The sequence below is a fragment of the Primulina tabacum genome, chromosome 12 (genome assembly GCF_025594145.1).
Source record: "Primulina tabacum isolate GXHZ01 chromosome 12, ASM2559414v2, whole genome shotgun sequence".
NCBI classification, from domain to species: Eukaryota; Viridiplantae; Streptophyta; class Magnoliopsida; order Lamiales; family Gesneriaceae; genus Primulina; species Primulina tabacum.
The window spans coordinates 36,832,436-36,853,973 of record NC_134561.1 but is presented as its reverse complement, the minus strand read 5'-3'; the positions used below and the strand labels follow the sequence as shown (position 1 = coordinate 36,853,973).

The following is a 21,538-nucleotide window of genomic DNA, read 5'->3' as shown; positions in this document are numbered from 1 at the left end:
GACTACCTAAAAAGACAGGCTCTCTCCAATTAAAATTGGTGGAGAATCATGTATATTTTAAAGACCCATAAAAATAAATTGGTGGGAAATATATTTATATTTTGATACTCATTAAAATTGATCTATAATATTTTGTCATAGGAATTTTTGTTTAAGTTGAAAGAGTCTAAAAGATTCGATTTTTTTTCATTTTTTGCCGAAATTTGAACTTGAGACAAGGATATCAAATGTGAAAACTTCATTTTAAACTTGGGATGAATATCTAATGAGCTATGAAAATGACAGACAAGATTTGATCTTTTGAATTATTTTTATGTATTTTTTTCTACGATTCTGATTATTAAGTTTTCAAATTTTTGATTGTATAATCATAGATCGAAATGGGTACAATAATTTTCAAAAAATGAAATATAATTTAAAGAAGAGGGAATTATTTATATGTATTTGTGTGTATATACGTACTTGTATTAAAAATAATAAGTTTTTGACTAGTTTTTCTTTTAAGACAGTCTTACGGATATATACTTATAAGAAAGATTGAATTGACCCATATTTATAATGAAAATTAATACTTTTGTTATAAAAACTAATAATTTTTCAATATCAAGTCGAATAAGAAATGTGTCTTGCAAAACTGTTTCACAGCAGCTTTTCTGTAAAGATTTTGCAGTGTAATAAGATATATATGCTAGAGTCAATTAATTACAAGGGTTAGAAAAGTAAAAAGTAACAAAGATCTTTGAATTGTAAGCGATGCTTCAAACTCTACATCCAAATGCTTCAACGTTTAGTTGATCTTGACGCATGAATAGATACTCTTAGTGAACCAGAAACAACCCAAGAAACCAACCGTGCCGGCGAGCACAAAAAACGCAAATGAACCAACAAGCGCATACCCGAAATAGACAACGGCAGGTACCGGTTCTGTGAACTTGAACTGTGTGTATTAGTATGCAGCATAAAGGAGGAGGTAGAAGTGCAGATGAACCCGAGGTCAAGAATGATCTCCACCACCACAAGTAGTCTCCTCTGCAGAGCTGGAAATAGCAATGCAGTATACTGCTTGAGACACGTGGCGATAAGGAAGAGGAATGCGAGGAAGAGGAATACAAACTGGCAATAGAAGTGAGGTAACCAGATTGAGGTGACCATGAAGAATAAATAGCTCGACGGATACCACAGAGTATGGGAGTATGCCTCCTATTAATATATTTAAGACCGGGTTCATGAACCATGCTTTCTCGGGTATTCCTCGGAATTTCGTTGTTTTTTATTGGACCCTTGATGGCCGGTTTCTTGAACCCTCTGCAAAAACAAGTGGAACGGAGACACGGAAGCACTTGAGGACTAATGCGAACATGGCCCCAAATGGGATTGCTCCGGATGATTCCTCTTCCCAACTCAGAGCATTCAAGATGAAGCGATGACCATTGCAACTAGAATTGTCAACTCAGACAGATGGCAAAGCTGTCATCAACTCCCCTTGGATCGAAGGAGAAAGGAATCCTCCAAATGCAGCGATGACCATTGCAACTAGAAAGCGTCCCGAAAAACTGAACACCGGTGCCAGCAAAAACAAACAACAAATTTGAGTTTGTAGGAGGCCTGAAAATGTCCCCAAGAGCTAATATCCATCCAGTATTTTCTTCATCTTCTTCTTGAGCTTCTAGTTGGTCGTCCTTGGAGATGTCCCAAAGCACAATACGTGTCACGAGCATCGGGTGAATAGGAACAACAAAGCACAATGTTAAGAATTAAAAGAAATGAATCTCATTATCAACCATATAACGAAAAGCATCCGATCTAGAAGCCCATTTGATCTCTCTCCCCTGAAACTCTACATAGTAGGTGAAAATAATTTCCTTCCCATCTTCAACTTCTAGACGGGATCGTTGCCAGTTACAGTGCAGTTATTCAACTTTATTGCATCATACTTACACTCGTATTCATGCTTAACACTGAATGGTTTGACCTCAAATCCTACAATTCTAGCCACACCATCCTTTTGATACTTTATAGTGAATGTCAAGTGGTGGTTGATAAAATATTTGTGCTCCGGTTTTCCACCATACTGCACTTTCACTCCTTCCGGGAACCGTGTTGATACACTGAGGAATCCGTATAAGATCTGTTGTATGGCATAACTAGAGGGAGATTATCCAATATCATGTTCACCGGATATTTGTCATCGATCCTCTCTTTCAATTCCTTTGCATCTTTGGCGTCAAGGATAGTGCGACAAACAACATTGCACATTTATGGTTCTCCCATCTTGAATTCATAGGGAGAGAAGGCAATGCTAGCACGGATATGATATTCCTCTATGTCCACACGATGGTCTACAATTTTTTTTGGTATGCAGTAAGGGAGAGAGTGATATGAATATGAAAGTGATGTTTCCACTGAGGCCAATCTCCGCACTTCCAGCGTCAGAGGATCACCCTTGAAGAAATCTTCGGTGCCCGCAAAGAAACATGACGTGAAGTAAGAGCATGAAGGAGCTACAGGTGAAGGCACAGCAGTACATTGGAATCGTGTCGGGCATTCTCTTGAAGAAATCCATTATATTTTCCATTCTGTTTAATGTCAAGAAGATGATCCAAGATTAAAAATGTCTCTCTGTGTGTATATGATGGAAGGATTGGGGAAAAGGAACGAAGAGGAAACTGGAACAAAAGTAAGAATCCTAAAGGAGAGAAAAACTGGGAGATATGTATCCTCGTTTAACACATTCTAACCTGACACATTCCTTGAGCTATTTGCGGCTTTTTTCTATGCAAAATGTATGGAAAACAAGTTATATATTAAATGACAGTGGGAAAAATTCTTAACCCAAATTACTTGAATACTTGAATCTTGCTTCTTATTCAAATAAGCAATCCACAGCATGTCCAAGTCTCAAATAACACAACTCTGCTAAGTAACTACACCGGCCATTATCAAAAAATAGTCTAAAATTATAAATACATTTGGGGAAGGGAAAAAGAAAGAAGAAAAGAAAATTAGGTAGTGTCCATGATGAGTCCACAATTTGTGATCACCACTTTGGAGTAAGGTCTGTTGAAGCCTCTTTCTGCTACCACAGCCCTTTTGTCTCCTATCAGCTTTGCCACCCTTTTCGCATTAAGCAAAGAATTAGAGAAGATGAGATAAATATTTCAAGTAGGCTTGAATTTGATACAAGATAACACACATTCTTGAACTTTTGCTCAGCATAGATTTTCTGTTAAAAATTTTGAACTTGTAGATATCAGCAGTGCACATCTATGACACATTAACAAAACTTGAGCAGTTGAACTTGGAATCATAAAAATTGCAGCGCAGTTGCGATGATCCCATACCAAGTTTACAAGATAATTGAATAAGTTCAGAGTCGAGACATAGATTGGATTAAGTTACATAACTCAAATACTAATAGGTGAATAACATTATAGCCATCACAAACATCAAATTCTCAAGGAGCCTGCGATCGCGATCCTAGAGCAGCTCGACGAAAGATCGTGGCGTGGTTTGTAAGATTGAAAGGATATGCACACTACTTAGAAAGCTAGCATTTTTTTGGATTTGAGTTCTCTTTAGTGTATGACCTAAAGGCTCATACAAAATTTAGAGGCATGAATTCTAGCCTAGCTCGTGTAACTACTAACTTACTGTCAACATCGTTGAAACTTGAGTTCAAATAAATCATAACATATCGCATATATATACATAGTTACACATATATATGTATATATAATAGTTTTTAAAGAAATATGGCAAAAGTGCTTGGAGAGTTTGGAGGCAAGAAAGAGTACCTAAAGTAAGGAGAAGTTGTATTCTCTTTAACAGTCTCAACTCTGCCAATCCTCTCCACAACATCCATTCCTTCAATCACTCTCCCCACCACCAAAGCCGAGGCATCCAATTCAGGCGAGTCCTTCGTCGCGATCACGAACTCCGTCCCATTCGGATCCGTTCCGACATCTTCTTGACCGATTTCCAGCTTCCCTTCTCTCGCAACCAGCTTCAATTTGGGAGGCGGTTTCAATGGATCCCTCACAATAAGGCTCACACTCTTGGCCACATTCTTGGTCCCTACACAAGACCCATCCTGTTTCTCCAATTCGTCCACTAAACGGTCGAGCATCGACAATTTACTCCCAGTTTTCCTGGCTATCTCCGCATCCCCACCATAATATCGAAGCCCACCATTTTGCACGTAGTTAGGCATGATTTTTACGAACTCTTTTCTGCGGTAACTCACACCCCCTGCCCCGGAGACAAGATCACTAAACCTGGAGGACCCAGATGGGACAGCCTCGCTATACAGCCCAATCACGATTCTGCCAACAGGTTCTCCATTTATGGATACATCAAGAAATGCTTGTTTTCCCGGTTCTGGGTTTTTGTCCACACATGGAACAATGACCTTGTCTGGTGTAATCACCACTGTTTCCGCTCGCAGCGGTTGCGGCGTAACAGGTCCCATCATGATTAGCAGCAGCGACGAAAAGGTTAGGTCCCGGCGGAGGATTGGATAGGGGGGAGTTTGCGTTGTTGCAGGAAATTGAAGTGGCTTCGGGGGAAGCTGGTGGATTTGGCATAGTAGCCGAGATGAAGAATGCATCTGTGGGTCTTATCAATATTTTCTTGGTGATTAACAGAAGAGAAAAGGTTGAAACTTGAAACCGTTGCAGTGTTTTGGATTGGATAAGGAGGAAGAAAAAAGCTGCAGCATGTATCCATTTCGTGGCATGAGTTTTATCTGGAACTTTGTAGTTGAGACAGCAAAAATAAAAACCATTAAATATTTACACAATATATATATATATATATATAATATACATGTACTTGTCGACAATTTTGATATGTTGTTCATTGATAATTTCTATCTTTTAAGAATTAGTGAGATGACAAACTTATTAGAGTTGATTAAGCATATCAAGATTATGTATGATTGATGGACTGAAAATATCGAAATTGTATGCATATATAAAGATTTATCTTATTTTCATTAATAAGATAATTAATTTGTCCTTATCTTAGGATCATTAATTCATTCATATTTATCTATATATATAATATACATATAAATACAAATATATATATATATATGTGTGTGTGTAAAAAATTATCATTTTAAAATAAATTAAATATCTATATTTACTAATGTAACTAAAAAAGTAATAATAATTAGTACCACTAAAAAACATTTAAAGAATACATATACTTAAATAAAATACCAGATTTTTAGTTAATGTGTATACACAACACATAAGTTGTTATTATGATAAAAGTTAGCCATGCATAAAATCTATATGTATAGCTATACTTCTATGTATGTTAGCTTAGCTCAATTTTTAGAATATTGAATATCGAGAAATTAAATCGAATTTGATTTTCAAATCAAGGGAAAAACACTCAAAATAATATCTCATAAAAACCAATCAAAAATAGACACAAAATTTTGGATCAACAGTGGAGGTAACACTCCAATGTAATATATATCGTGAAAACAACAGAAGATCTAATGCATTTCGAGCTGTGTGGTCTTCAAAAGGGTTGTTATGGTTGATGGTATTACAGTATGACTTACACTGACAACAAATCTTGCTTCTATTTCTCGTCACATAATCTTTGATATAACCCCAAAAAATTTCCACTCAGATATGACATTGATACCGGCACGAAATAAAATCAAAAGTTTAAACTGCACTCTTCCTGTTCCTGAAGTTCTCTTTCAGTAACGCAACCTTTTTCTTACAGAGATCAACACTTTTCCCAGGAACTGCAGCAGCGACACGTTCCCACCGTTGGTTGGTGTCCTTTGGAAACGTTTTTAGAGCTTGGATCAATGCTTTCTCCTGGCCCTCAGACCATATATACTCACCAGAACCCGGAGAAATGACATTCGCAACATCAATATCGTCTGAAACTTCACTATTTCCAACGTGGTTGGAAGAATTGGGTGAATCATCTGAATGTGTGGCTTGTTTATTTGTGCCGGTGTTGTTCCTGAAGCTTTCCTTCATCAAGGTAAACTTTTTCTTACATTGGCTCACATTTTTCCCAGGTACTGCGGCTGAAACTCGTTCCCATCTCTGGGTCGTTTCCTTGGGGAAGGTTTTTAAAGCTTGGACTAGAGCTCTTTCCTGCGCAGCAGACCACGAATCTTGATCCAAACTTGGAGTAAGCCTGTCGACAGCTGTACTTCCTTCTTGAATTGATGATTCTGGCCATTTGTCTGCGCTAGAAGCATTCCCCTCAGACACGTTTCCATTTGATAATCCTGGCAAATCTTCTCTAGTTGTAAGAGGAGATGCAATTGTTTGGACCGACTTTCTTTTCTCCAGGAAGGAGTCGAAGGCATTAGCAGAGTCAGGTTTCTGAAGAAGAACTGTTTTCGTAGCCTTGAGAATCTCTTCTACGGACCTCTTAGTACCCATATATTCCGAAATCACTTCCCACCTTCGAGAAGTACCCTTAGGATATTTCTGCACTCCCTTTCTCAAAAGCTCGATCTCTTCCTTATGCCAGGGTTTTTCCCTTTTCTCGTTACTGCTTTGTGCAACTTGTCCATTTATCCTTACAGAACCATTCTGATGAAAAATTTTCTCGTCTTGTTTCTCATCCTTATCTTTGTAATCAACCTCAAGTGCCTGTCGCAAAAGCTTAGCACACTCTCGCCCTTCTTTTCCTTCCATCATATCACATAAATTACTTAGCTGTTCTTTATCAAGTGACGTACAGAGATCCTCCACATTGCTATCAGTAAGATCGAGCAAATGCTGGGACAAAATAGGTGCTGCCAGCAATCGAAAGCGGGTACGTTCTTTCCGGAGTATCTTTTTTTCTCTCTCCTTCATTTTTTTCTGATTTAATGCAGCTTCAGCTGCCTTTTTCTCCTCCTCCTCTTTCTTCTGCCTCTCCTCCTCGACGATCCTTGCTTCTTCTTCTTCCTGCAATCTCTTGGCCAAAAGCTTCGCCTCCTTCTTCCTCAGCTTCTCAGCTTTCTGTTCCTCTTTCCGTCTCAAAAGTCTAGGGTCCCTTTTATAGGCACTATCAACAAGAGCACGTATACGGGCATATTCTTCTTTCCTTGCTCCCTCCGATAGTTTTGCGTTTTGCCTTTCCATCCACCTCCTGTGTTCACGAGACTCAGCCTGATCGAGTTCAAATTCATCGGCATGAGGAAATTCCCTCCAGCTCTTAAAGCTATACCAAAAATCATAAAAGCTATCCACTTCTTTAAATGGAGTGTTATCATCCCCCAAGACTGGGACTGGCTGGTTTACTGACCACCGACCATTCCTCAAGAATGCAGGTCCAAAAACCTTAAAGAATTCATGGGGTGCACAATCGGAAGGTATTTCATCATCAAACTCATCCGTGGAATCATAGATTCTTCTCCTAACAGGGTCGATCAACACCTCGTACGCTTCTTGAATGGCCTTGAAATGGCTTTCTATCTCATCTTTTTTCGCTTGCTTAGCAGCCTCTGTTTCCTCCGCGAGCAAAAGAGCAGCCTGCTTATCGGGATGATGTCTCAGAGCAGCCTCACGATAACTCTTTCTTATCTGATCCTCGGTGGCAAGATACCTCAAATGGCTCAAACCCAGCAGAGCATAATGATCCTGCTGCTTAGATTCACTTCCAGATTTCTTCCTACCTTTACTGCTGTACGAATCTGATGATTGTACATAAACAGTTTCTTTGTCTTCTGAAACATCTTTTCCATTCTTCTCTGTTTGTACTTCCTCAAAGTGGCCTATCAACCTAAGGGCGGCAGTGTGAAACGCAAGCCCTGCAGGTTCTAGACTCAAAGCCTTGACAGGAAGACCATTAGAACATACATAGATTGGTTCCCCGTCTAATATTTCAGTGGAGTATGTAATCGACAACATGCTTTTCCCGGAAGTCACCACCATCACACATCAATGTCCAGAAATTCTGTTCTAACGGAGAAATTCTGATAAAATCTACAGAGACCAATATTACCAACAAGAAAAAAAAACATCATTAAATGGGAAGATTCAACTACTTGACGAATAATTCACGTAATAAGTTCGGTTTCATACTTCCGATGAAAATTAATTTTCAACAACGAACAGAAAAAAAACATCATCACCCAAAAACAGAGAAAATCAATCAACACAGAACGAAATCAACCGGAAACAGTATCGACATACCCGTATTAATTGAAATTATACTCTGAATATGTTCGCGATGAGAAAAAATTCGCCGCCACAGCCGAGGCTAGTGAATGATGGATGGGGATTGAGAGCTAGGGCATCTATTTTTGCAACTATGGGAGCGAGCAGGCGGGGTGATGGTTTGATTATATCATATATAGAATTCATTATGGGCCGCTGAATTGGACTAAATCAAATAATTATGGGCCGAACAACGATAACCACATCATATATATTCAATGGGCCTTAAATGGTAGTACAGATCCAGACCAACTATTTGTGAGTAGGCAGTTGCCAGTTGGGTTTAGCTAATGCTTGGCCCAATATACACAAAATTACCAATAATACAGAAGATCAGTTTCTAATGTTCATATTTCTTTCAAAAACAATAAAAAAATACCAATTATATAATGAAATATAGTTGGAAACAAATTTTAACTCGATGATAATTACCAAAAAAAAACTATTTTTCACTGTTTTTTTTAAGAGTAGGTGTCTTGTGAGACGGTCTCACGAATCTTTATCTGTGAGACGGGTCAGGCCTATCGATATTCACAATAAAAAGTAATACTCTTAGCATAAAAAGTAATACTTTTTCTTTGATAACCCAAATAAGAGATTCGTCTCACAAAATACGATCCGTGAGACCGTCTCACACAAGTTTTTGTCTTTTTTTTTTAAATCTCCGACAATAAATTTTAAATTCTCAACTAATAATATGTGAATTAATCATAGTACATTTCAAATTCATTTTAAATTAGATATCTTGTGAGATGGTCTCACGAATTTTTATCTGTGAGACGGGTCAACCCTACCGATATTCACGATAAAAAGCAATACTTTTAGCATAAAAAGTAATACTTTTTCTTTGATAACCCAAATAGAGACCCGTCTCACAAAATACGACCTGTGAAACTGTCTCACACAAGTTTTTATCTTCATTTTAATATACAATCATTTCAACTCGTCCTTTCAAATACGCCATCGACTTCAAATACAACTTAAGAAAGAGTCCATATATGTCGACACACACAAAAAAAAATTTGACAGTTTTACAAAATCTCCTATTTGAGTTATGAATAAAAATATTGTTTTTTATGTCAAAAATATTAAATATTATTGTAAATATGAATATGATTGATTAGGAAAAACGTCTCACAAAAAAACATATTAATGTCGACAATATGTATTAATCAAGTCAAAATATTAAAACAGTTCAAAATATCATTTTTTTAACAAAATATTATTTATTATAAAATAATATACGACTGAAAATAATTTATTAATTGATTTTTTAAAACAAAATATTCATTTGTATTTTTTAGGAGAGAGCGATTTGTGCCAACGAGCATCGAACACAGTACACATACTCCGCCGGTGTGCGTGTGGTGGGGGTGAAAGCTAATGGAGACGACGATTAGCTGCGGAAGAGTGGTTCTGTCCCCAAATCAAGCATTCCATCAAGCACCTGGTGATTTTTCTGCTATTTTCGTTGATTTATTTGACTCATTTATGATTATTTTCGTTTAATCATCTTTTTTTTTAAAATAATATCGAATTTGCTGATGTTGATTTTTTAGTTTCTGATTTGTTGTTTTCTTTCACCCAATTTAGTTTCATTCCGTCTGTAGTTGTATTCCGCTGTATTGTTTTGCTTTCCTTGAAAGGAGCTTGAAGCTTTTCATGAAATTGGAATTTGTATCCTCAGTAGAGTACCAATGTGAAATTTTTCTCGTTTTTGTTTATTATATATATTATAATTCTTGAAGAAAGGAAGTGAAGAAGGAAAAGCCTGTAGTTTGGAGAGGAGATTTGTGTGAGGATGTATGTGAAAACGGAGAAAAAGAACTGTGGTATAGTCGATTGTAGTTATTTTTTGAGAGGTTGTAGAGGACTAGAGGAAGGATCTTATGATGTCCTGGTGTTGAGTAAATGGTTCTTTCCTACATATTTGGGCAAAATCAAGTGCCTTTTTTTCCATTTTCACTATAACTAGGGATTCATCATGTTATACCTCTATTCTATCTGGGATTGGTGTGCCTATTTGTGAGCTAACACTCATCACAGGCTCATAATTAATTATGCTTGAGTTTGGATCAAATATCTGGCCAGGATTGGACAATTCTTTAGTAATGAGTACATGAGATTATGTGAAGTTCTAAGTTCTAATGATTAGCATAAGGCTGATGATATTTAGCACACCCATTAAAATAATATCCGCTTTTTCTTTGTGAGTGCATCTGTTTGGTCCTGTTTCTATTCTACAGTTTTCTACGTCTATATACATTTTGCTTGGTTCTCCAAAATGAGAGTGGCGATGTGATAAGTTTATTCGTGTAGGGGATAGATATCCACTCCATAAAAAATGCACCAGACGACGCACATCCATGGCAACGCCAATTGCTGGTCTGGGGAAAGGCGGTGGAGTTTTAGACAAACCCATCATAGAAAAAACGACTCCTGGTCGTGAATCTGAGTTTGATTTGAGGTAAGGGTACTCTGATTTAAATGGTGTAGCTGTCCCTTATTCCCTGGTTTTATTTTTACAGCACTTTTGAGGGCTAATCTTAACTAGATTTTTGCTTGAAGCTTATGATGTTTTATGGATCAACCTGAGTAGTGTTGGAACATTTTTCCATTAATAAGAGATATATATTATTCCAGCTTACTTTGATTTAATATGATTTTTCTTATCATGTTAGAATTTTAATTTTCCTCATGTCCTAGATTTAGGTATTTTAGCATGAAATTATACTCGTATCTTTTGCATTTAATATCAGTACTTAATGATGAAATTGTCTACAACACACACTTTTATGTTTTCTACTTTCCACGCAACTGAAACTGCTCTAAATCTGTCCCACAAATGAAATACTTGGTTAATAACTGAGATGTTGTCCTTTCTCTGCAAAGATCCCTGCATATATCCAATTCACCTATTAATTTTGTATATTTTTGTCCCTTGATATTTCAACTTACGAATCCTACATATTACTTATCAACTTCGCTGGCTTGATCTCATGTACGTGGAGTTGGTGGGTTATCAGTAACATTATCTTCTAAAGTAGTGGAAATCGAGATTCAACTATTATTCCCACTGAAAAATTATACAAGTTTTTCGTTTTGTTCGCTAGGAAATCAAGGAAAATGTCACCGCCATTTCGTGTGATGCTGCACAATGACAATTACAATAAAAGGGAGTATGTTGTGCAAGTATTAATGAAGGTTATACCCGGGATGACCCTTGATAATGCCGTGAATATAATGCAAGAAGCGCATCACAATGGCCTTTCTATGGTCATAGTTTGTGGCCAAGCAGACGCAGAAGAGCACTGCACGCAACTCCGAGGGAATGGCCTTTTGAGCACGATTGAGCCTGCCAATGGTGGTTGTTAGGTTATCGTAACCAATATGTTGCCGTGACACTTGCATATATGTAGATAAGACATGGAAAATTGACTTTTCAGATCACTGTTAAGATACAAACTAAAATAAAAGAAAAGACTTGGCTCGGTTCGTAGTATGTGCAGTTTGCTTAAGATCTCTTACCATTTGTGCTAAAAATGAATTGATTGCACATTCTTGTTCCGAGGATAATTGATTTATCATACATTTTTCGAACAAAACGATGCCCTAAATCGATTCGATATGTCTTGATTTCCGGTAAAATATGTATTATGCAAATTTTTGACATGCAAATTTTTGACATACTCCAAGATTTCATCTTTTATGTTATCAAATTTTAGTTTTTTTTGTTGTTGCAATTTTAGTATATTTGCATATAACATTGATGTGGTATTGATATATCGTTAACGTGGCACTGATGTATGCAATACAACATCAACATACATATGAAAAACTGAGTAAAATTTCTAAAAACTGAAAGATACAATACTTAAATCGAAATTTATCAACATAAAAAACAAGAATCGTAAAGAAACAAACACACACAAGTTTTTCCTCCGTTTTGGTGTAAAGTATATGATAACATATGAATAAGGTACATTAGAGTTATTGAAGTGATCAAATATGTTTGATTTGAATGATTAATATAGGATTGAGATAATGTCTACCATCACTTAGAAATCCAGCCTACCGAAAGGGGATTATCTATAGCATGAGAACGTGAAGAGCACTTGCCCTACTCTCCCAAGTCAACTCCTACCAAAGGTTAGAAAAAAAAAGGCCCTTTCTCGATTACAATTTATGATAGTCTCAAGAGTTCTATGAAATTGAGATTACTCGAATTCGACATTGGAAAAAAAAAAGACCTCATCGAGTTCGAAATAAAGAAAGTTCGAGCTCTCGAGAGCTTAATTTGGCTCGCAAGTTCTTCGTCGAAATGCTGGTATGGTCAAATCTTGACGCTCACGCGGTAGCAATATAATATCTACATGTCTCTGATATATATACAGAGACTATGTCAATATTCTAGACGAAAAATAATCAAAATCATAAAAAAGAAAAAAATACAAGACTAAAACTGAAATATAAAAATATAAAAAACTAAAATCGTAAATGATAAATATATATGAGTAAAAATGTAATTTTAATAATATATTGATCAGTAATCATCATTTCCTCTAATTTACAACTGAATCCAATTATTATTTTTTTTAAAAATTCAAATCCCAAGTTGTGTTTGCCAGCCCAAAGTCTCCTAAAACTGCAGAGGGAAATCAATTATTGCCAAGTGGCCTAAAGTAATCTCCCACTTCTTCACATTATCGATACATTAAATATCACACCTTGACCTAGCCGAGACATACATGCAGCACATAACAACCCACCAAGAAGAGAAGTGAAGTCAAGGAATCCGCCATGGGCCGAGTCGGAAACAACGAACAGCAAGTTCAAGAGACGATGGACGACTCGTTCCCGGAAAGCGAGCAGCCGGCGGCGACTAAGCCGAGATCCCAAGTGCCGAGTAACAACAAACGGCAAACTAACCACCCCCACAAAGAAGAAGAAGAAGAAGAAGATTTGTATTATGTTTCCTCTCAAGATCATGATAAAGAACAAACGGCAGCACAATTTCCACCGCAGAATAATGAATACGAGCTTTCTAATCAGCATGTTCCCCCTCAGGCAAACGTGGATTTTGCCCCTCATATGCCGCTGTCTGGCACTCAAAATGGGGTACCGCAGACGGGTCATCCGGCGATGACTCCGCCGGTCAGGCCATTCAATGGTATTGGCCATGTCGCAGCTCAAGATAAGGTTTGGAGCAGTAGTCTTTTTGATTGCATGAATGATCCTGAAAATGGTACGTACACATTTTTTTCCCTTCAAATTTGCATTATGATAAATATTTTAGATTTGGACAACGCACACACATTCGTATCAATATATGGGGAAAATTCCATATTTGCTTTTATATGATTCTTTGTAATTTTAGTCATTTGTATTGGCTAATTTAAGTGTTAGTCCGTTATCTTTGTTTTTTTTTGACAATTTTAGTCAAATTTATAGCATGGTTATGACGTGGCACAAATGCGATGATGATGTATATAATGTCACATAAGTACTCTCGATATAAAAGGACTATAAGTGCCAAAAAACGAAAGATACATGATTAAAATTGAAATGTGAGAAACAAGATTATTTTGTTTTACCATAATAATTAAGATACTTAGATTTATAGCCGCATGAGAAAGAGTTCTGATCAGATTTCTATTCAGGATAGGTCTCTTGTGAGACGATATCATATATCTTTATTCGTGAGACAGGTCTACCATTTCTATATTTAAAATAAAAAATCATAATTTTTCATTAGTGACTCAAATAAAATATATGTCGCACAAAATTAACATGTGAGACTATTTCACATGAGTTTTTTGTTTTCCATGACATCTTTTTTTATTTTCACTTGGATCATCTTATATTTGCGATTTTTGGCACATGATGTGTACATGTATTTGGTAGCTTATAAATAATTTTCCTTAAAAGATGTGGTAATTCAAGTTGTAAAAAATATTTAGTTCCCTTTAATCACTCCCAAAATCATATTATTCCTATGATTATAATAGAAAACTTTAATTTCACCATAAATTATACTTAAAAAAAATCAAGATTAATTGAATGCATGGAAAATATGTCATGATATACATCTCACAAAATTTAATAATGACCATATGGTAGTAATTAATTAATTAATTAAATGATTAACTATATGAAAAAAAACATTTATGCAGCTCTCATCACAGCCTGCTTTCCCTGCATAACGTTTGGGCAGATTGCGGAGATATTGGACTCCGGCAACACCAGTGAGTGATCATTTCAAAATATGTTCGACTTCTTAATCGTTTAAATATATATGCACTATGTTCATATTGTTCGATTTAATGTATGTCTATGATATATAGCTTGCGCGACGAGTGGGATATTGTACAGTTGCATCGCCTTTTGTATCGCGATTCCATGTATAATGTCATGCACATATAGAACCAAGTTGAGGGCTAAATTCGGGCTGCCGGAGTCACCAGCACAGGACTGGGTGGTTCACTGCTTTTGCGAATGGTGTGCTCTTTGTCAAGAGTATAGAGAGCTCAAGCATATGGGATATGACCCTACTATTGGTAAGTAAATGCCTCTATTCCCTAATAAATAATTCTAATTTCCAAATTTATTAATCTATTTTGTCGAATTTCAGCTTTCGTCTGTTATCGTTATTTTTTTTTCCCGACAATTCCAGTCATTTTCTTTGTATGAGACTAACGTGGTGCGGACATGTGTAATGTCATAAGTGGAGGAGCCAGGAATATAGCTCTATTCGGGCTAGAATTTTAAACTCTAAAATCTTTTAATATTTTAAATTGATCTACCCGAGCTAATATCATATTAACTCAAAGTTATACAAAACTTACATATAAATTTTTTTAAAAAAAAATTTTGGGTCACCCGGGCTTTGTCTACCAGTGGCTCCGCCACTGAATGTCATGTCAAAATGACTAAAATTATAAGACCGTAATTGTAATTTTTACTAATTCTTGAATCAAAATTTCCATTGTGGACAGGTTGGCTGGGGAACGAGACGAAGATGAGGCAAAAACAGAACCAGCAGTTCGGAATGACACCTCCGACGGGGCAGATGATGATGATGTGAGCATGCGTCACCTTTACCACCAAAATTTCATATTATGTGGGGATATATTTCAATAATTTTTGTATTTTTGTGAGCAATTTTTTTAAAATTTTTTTTCCTCTGTTTATTATTTTCATCTTGTGATCACTAATATTTTGCGATTTTAATAGTTTATGTTATCAAGTATTGTATCTTCTCATTTTTGATAGTATTAGTCTCGTCAGTATCACGATAGAAAAATATTAAAATTTTCGAAAAAGATAATAAGAATAACGGATTAAGAATAACATTTGACAAAATAGAGACAAAAATCACAAAAAGGGAAGATATTATATGACCAAAAACATACTTTCTCCCAACGACTTAACTTATTTAATTCAACACCTCATTCTTATATTATCTTTTGCAAAATGGTACTTTGGGGATTGCTTCCCTTTTTACATTGCATGATATAAAATCCTTTTTTTTTTTTTCATATTATGCACTTCAAAACTCACTCATTTGCACAACCAAATGCTATATTGCTAATATCTTATTTAGCACTTGATTTTAAAATTATGAAGTATGGAACTTTGTAATTTTTGTTCTGTATTATCGGTTTCTTGTATTTTTTGTCATATATGTTACGTGTCGCATCGGAAAAATGATTAAAATTTTAAAAATAACAAGCTAAAATTGAAATCTGATAAAACGTATGACCAAAATTAGACAGAAGCAAATATAAATGATCGGAATTCCAATTTATTTCTAAAAAAATTGTCCAAATTTTTATTTTGTCCTTAATCTAATCATAAATTATATATTTTAAATATTCGATTTTATAGATAAAAATTTTGGCCAATAAATAATTAAATTCGAGCTAGTGGCACACAAAAATCTCTGTTCGAGTAAGGTCGAGCACGTAAATTCCAATTATATATACATTGAGTTCTAATGATTCCCAAGTAGCTAGATCTTTTAGAAAATAAACATTATCGGTTTTTTTTTTTTAAAAAAAGTGCAAGTTACGAGATTAAAAATATATATACACTTTTCCCGCCCAAAAATATAATAATTGCCAAATTTTAGTTATTTTTACTATATATATATATATTTTTAGCCATCCAAATATTTTTAGTTATTAAATGATAAATTATGGAATAAAACATTTCACACCTCTCATCACGGTTTGCTGTCCCTGCATGGCGTTTGGGCTGATTGCAGAGATATCGGACTATGCAAGCACCTGTAATCTAATTCAACATGCAAATTTAATTAATTCATTTTTCATACTGATTAAAATCTATATAATTTTTATACGGTTTTTCCTATCGACGATTGGGATGCTATACAGTTTGATCGCTTTTTGCTTCGCGATACTGTGTATAATTTCTTGTGCATATAGAACCAAGTTGAGGGCTAAATTTGGACTGGTCGAGTCTCCAGTCTGGGGGTGGTTCACTGCTGTCAATAATATAGGCAGCTCAAGGAACGTAGGATATGATCCTACTATTGGTAAGTATATGCAATAATTTCAAAATTCCTACTAATTCTTGTACACGTGAATATTAATGACATAAACTTCTTTCAATAAAAGAGAAGATTTAAATCGATCTTATGTGATACCGAAAAAACATTACCCCATGTAATGAAAAAATGAGAAAATAATATTTTTAGTCTGATATGTTTGTTTATTTACAATTTTGGTATTTCATGTTGTCAAATTTCAGTATGAGTTCATTATCATTTTTTTATATAATTTTAGTCATTTTTTCTGACGTGGTGCTGATATGATATGTGTAGACATCAACATTTAAAACTAAAATTTTCAAAATTGAAAGATAAATTACTAAGACTGGAATTCGATAACATAAAAAAAAAATTTTTAAAAAAATTCTACCATTTTCCCCTTGAACTTTCTATAGTCTTGTTCTTGTTTATTCTTCCCTTTTTATCAATAACAATGAAAATTGTACATTTATCAACTATTCACTAACAAAACTAAATGTAGTTGTAGTTTGATAATGTATGAAAATGGCAAATATGAAGTACTAGAGAACACAAACTTTTAATTACAAGTAGGTTCAAAAACTGGGTACGTAAAAGAAAAAAGAACAGAGCTATCTAGCTAGCTTGCATGCAATTTCTCTCCACTTGATTTTAAATTCAAGTACATCACATGCAAGTTTTGATCAGTTCGTCCACGTAGTCGTCGATCAGCTGGTTGTCGATTAGGGAATCATCAGGTTGATCACTTGTACTGATCAAGTCAAAATCGTCAAGAAGAAAATGTTGTATGTATTCTCGAGTGCTCTGGTATTCAGCTCTCGATCTCGCACGCTTGTAAGCAGCCTGTTTTCTCTCTTGAATCCGGCACAGAACGCAGTCGTCTAGCTGCAAACGTCGCGAACAAACACTATGTTGTTATGTATGACACACAAAAAAACATGAAACGTTGCATGCATCGTAACGAGTAGGAAAGGAGAACCAAAAAATAAAACTTGAGAAATTTACAAAAGATTGTTTAAATTATAAGTTACCCGCATGTTGTGGTTATTTGTAGTGGGCTTTTGAGGCTGTTTAACCGTGTACTCGTGCATGATCCAATTGGTCTTCTTGCCATTGGAGTCCTGCCCTTGGTGAAAAACTAAAGTCTTCTTGAATCCAACACACTCATTTTTGTTATATATCCTTTTATCAGCCCACCGTCGCCTTCCAATATCCATCGTAGGCCGCTCGATTTGGTCGACTCTCATTTAGATACTTGCGCTCTCTCGATGTATAGAAGTACCATTCATCTCTCGCCAAAGTTGGATATATCTCTGCACCATATTTATAAAGCACACCATATATTATACGTACGAGTACAAATTAAATAAGTACTTAACAAAGGAAAAAAGTACGTATATATCGGTCAACTCCCATGGATTAAATTTATAGAATTCGACGTCAAAGATACAGACGTCGGCGACAGGCTTGTTGTCGATCTTTTGAGAAACTTCGTCATGTACTTTTTATTGAAATCGGGATAGTCAACAAGATTTTATAAGCAATGTTAGGATTTGAAAACGTTAATCCACTTTCTTAAGGTACTTCACTGCATGCATTACAGATTTTGCTTCTGTTGTTAATGACTACTTCAAGAATGTCAATTATGAAAATAAATAATGCTAATTAATATCAGAATAATCTTTATGAGTCAAAGAATTATAAATTTCATATTATGTCAATTTAGTGTAATATATATAATAAATGTATGAAATAAAAGAGGTTTTTTTTTGTGTGTGTTTATACTTGGCCTACAAAAAATAAATTTATCAAGAGGCCCAAGATTAATAAATTTTATAAATAAATTATCAAGAGATCCATGAATAATAGATTTATATTGAGTCAATTTACACTACTATATAATAAGTTTTTTTTTCCCAAAATTATGGATGCCTAAAAAAAGGGATATCTCTCAGACGTCCGTCTTAATAGGAACGGCCCCGATCGATCTCGGACTAATCGAAACTTCTTTCAACTCTTTATGGCGTCTCGAAGAGAGAATGCAGCACATAGAATTAGATGAGACAAGAGGTTCCACTCAAAAGTGTGAGACGCAGGTGTCACGGATCGGAACTTGACTCGCGAGTCAGTCGGAAATGTTGTCAAGGAAAGTTCTCGCAAGATGCTAAGTTCAATCCGGAATGATCTACACTTGTATAGCCTCACTTGGAGAAGTCTAGAAGGTTCTGGCACATTCAAATGACATAGATTAATCTGGAATGTTCAAAAGTATCTCTAGTATCCTAGGATCGTGTAAAAGGATCCAAAATATTCTATACATGATGTTAGATTAATCTACAATAGTGTAAGAACTTATAACACTCTAAATTCATGTAGTTGTATATGGAAGACAATAGAGTAGGGACACTCTAGAAACTTCTCACTTGTACATAATCGTAGAATGCTCTAGAAAGTAGAATGAGTAATATAAATATGCTCGTACCTCTCATTTCTAAAGAACAACCCAAGTTATATTAACAATATATTTTTTTCCAAACCTCTTTTGAGTTTTCTTGTGTCCTTGGTTGGTTAAAGTTTACTTAAATATCTTTTAGAGAGGATTGCTCAAGTGCTGCAAAAGTCGGGAACAAACACTATGTTGGTAGGGGCGAGCATTCGATCGGTTCGGTTACTGACCGAACCGAATTAGCCATAACCGAACCGAACCGAAATATTTTTCTATAACCGAACCGACCGAATTAATTTTCATAACCGATGAAAACCGAACCGAATTAAAATCGGTTAATTCGGTCGGTTACCGAATTAACCGATTAGTTTTTTTAAAAAAATTGTGATTTAACTTTAATTATATGTATAATTTTTCTTGATTATTACAATCTATACAGATACATAAAAACATAAAATCACATACATCACAAATGTATAAGTTTTGTTTGAACACAAGTAATATATATTATATCGATTTTAAAATTAAAAATTAAAAAATATATAAATTGATAAATAATAAAAATTTATTAAATAATATTATTTATTATATCGGTTAATTCGGTTAACCGATTTCAAAATTTTGAAACTGTAACCAAACCAAATTAACCGATATAACCGAATTTTTTAAATTTGAAAGCCGAATTTCCGAAATAACAGAACCGAATTTCCGAATTGGCTCGGTTCGATCGGTTAATTCGGTTTAACTGAAATCTTGCTCACCCCTATATGTTGGTATATATAACACGCACAAAAATACATGAAACGTTGCATGCATCCTAACAAGTAGGAATGGAGAACCAAAAAATAAAATTTGAGAAATTTACAAAAGATTGTTTAAATTATAAGTTACCCGCATGTTGTGGTTATTAGTAGTGGGAATTGGAGGCTGTTTAACCGTGTATTCGTGCATTATCCAATTGGTCTTCTTTCCATTCGAGCCCTTCCCTTGGTGAAAAACTAAAGTCTTCTTGAATCCAACACACTTGTTGTTGTGATATATCCTTTGATCAGCCACCGTCGCTGTTAAGCTTTGTGATGATAAAGCTAATTACTCACGGTGGCTTTGTTTCCGATCACGTTTGCTGTTAGTTATGAGACTCAAGGCAATACAAGAAATGTATTTCAGTAACAAGAACACATCCATCAGAACATTGAAATCACCGTACACAGGGGATTACATGGTTCAGCTTTGTAGCTTACATCCACTAGAGAACAACCCAATCTCTTTTATTGATCACCAACAAAATGAATTACAATCTGGAAATTACAAAGATGAAGAATCACACACACTCACAGAAACTCTCTTTTCTCTCCAAGTTCCTATTCTCTCGTGTATTTTTCAATCAGATGCTTCTCTCTTCTCTTGATAGTAGTTCTTCCCGTGTCTCGCTTTTGTGATAACCTTCATCATACATCTGTTGACTCAACCGCCAGCTTCCTTTCCGGATAATCACCCTTTGGTTAGTTGAGTTGTTGTAACTGTCACTAACTTTTCCAGTAATTACCCTCCAAGTGCTTGCTTGAGACCAAGACCTTTCTCTTGGAAGACACTTGCTTCAACAGTCGCCTTCCAATATCCATCACCGGCCGCTCGATTTGGTCGACTCCCGTTTAGATACTTGCGCTCTCTCGATGTATAGAAGTACCATTCATCTCTCGATATATTATTATTTTGTGTATAGTTAAACAAATTTATCGACAAAATAATGGATTGAGTATATCCAAAAATGTGGATAATTATATGATCTATTTTTATTTGAAAGTACATCTATCCGTACATTATTATTATTTTTAAAATATAACTAATAAATTTTAAAATTGATCAGATTTTCTATATATTTTCATGTCATAAAAAGGCTTAAAATATTGAATATATCCTCTACTTAATGAATTTTTTCATATTAACATGCAGAAATTTGATTCAATGCCAAAATATTTGATGAAAAGTTGATGGAGATATATCCATTGCTTTTATAGGCTTATTAAAAATAGAAATATATATCACTATCATATTTTGGCCATATCCAAGATATTATGATCATTTTTTTCCTCATGATATAGTCGATGGTTATATTTTGACAATGTCAGATTTTACAAAAAAAAAGGCGTTATCAACAAAAAAATTTAATTTGTATAGACGCATCACGTGCCAACGGGTGCTAGTTATAAAATTATAAGTCGCGATTATATATGTATGTATGTATGTATGTTTGTACATGTAGCAACTCCTCCTCCATGTTTTGTATCGAATTTTTTATCATTTCCTCCCTTGATTCTAAAGCATACTATTTTTCCACATACTGTGAAC

The 21,538-nt window shown here is 35.1% G+C and overlaps 4 protein-coding genes and 1 pseudogene across 5 annotated transcripts; 2 read left to right on the top strand and 3 right to left on the bottom strand.

Moving 5' to 3' along the window:
* Positions 1-653: 653 nt before the first annotated feature.
* Positions 654-2,889, bottom strand: LOC142520413 (transmembrane 9 superfamily member 9-like; annotated as a pseudogene).
* LOC142520579 (peptidyl-prolyl cis-trans isomerase CYP26-2, chloroplastic-like) lies at positions 2,847-4,759 on the bottom strand. The gene is made up of 2 exons (XM_075623623.1): positions 3,795-4,759; positions 2,847-3,114 (listed from the first exon to the last, which is right to left on the bottom strand). Exons 1-2 carry the CDS (start codon positions 4,604-4,606, stop codon positions 3,003-3,005), a joined length of 924 nt encoding a protein of 307 aa, XP_075479738.1. The 5' UTR covers positions 4,607-4,759; the 3' UTR covers positions 2,847-3,002.
* A 669-nt stretch (positions 4,760-5,428) lies between these two features.
* On the bottom strand, positions 5,429-8,301 carry LOC142520576 (uncharacterized). Of its 2 annotated transcripts, none has more exons than XM_075623620.1 (2): positions 8,169-8,301; positions 5,429-7,929 (listed from the first exon to the last, which is right to left on the bottom strand). In XM_075623620.1, the coding sequence occupies exon 2, from the start codon at positions 7,905-7,907 to the stop codon at positions 5,685-5,687; it is 2,223 nt and encodes a 740-aa protein (XP_075479735.1). In that variant the 5' UTR covers positions 7,908-7,929; positions 8,169-8,301; the 3' UTR covers positions 5,429-5,684. The 2 variants fall into 2 exon arrangements, with proteins under 2 accessions (XP_075479735.1, XP_075479733.1); XM_075623618.1 differs by having other exon boundaries at positions 5,430-7,958.
* Positions 8,302-9,476: 1,175 nt separating this feature from the next.
* LOC142521188 (ATP-dependent Clp protease adapter protein CLPS1, chloroplastic-like) lies at positions 9,477-11,687 on the top strand. Its single transcript, XM_075624415.1, has 3 exons — positions 9,477-9,642; positions 10,512-10,659; positions 11,306-11,687. Exons 1-3 carry the CDS (start codon positions 9,576-9,578, stop codon positions 11,565-11,567), a joined length of 477 nt encoding a protein of 158 aa, XP_075480530.1. The 5' UTR covers positions 9,477-9,575; the 3' UTR covers positions 11,568-11,687.
* A 1,249-nt stretch (positions 11,688-12,936) lies between these two features.
* LOC142521153 (protein PLANT CADMIUM RESISTANCE 4-like) lies at positions 12,937-15,338 on the top strand. Its single transcript, XM_075624378.1, has 4 exons — positions 12,937-13,437; positions 14,366-14,437; positions 14,537-14,749; positions 15,188-15,338. The coding sequence occupies exons 1-4, from the start codon at positions 12,993-12,995 to the stop codon at positions 15,274-15,276; spliced, it is 819 nt and encodes a 272-aa protein (XP_075480493.1). The 5' UTR covers positions 12,937-12,992; the 3' UTR covers positions 15,277-15,338.
* Positions 15,339-21,538: the final 6,200 nt, after the last annotated feature.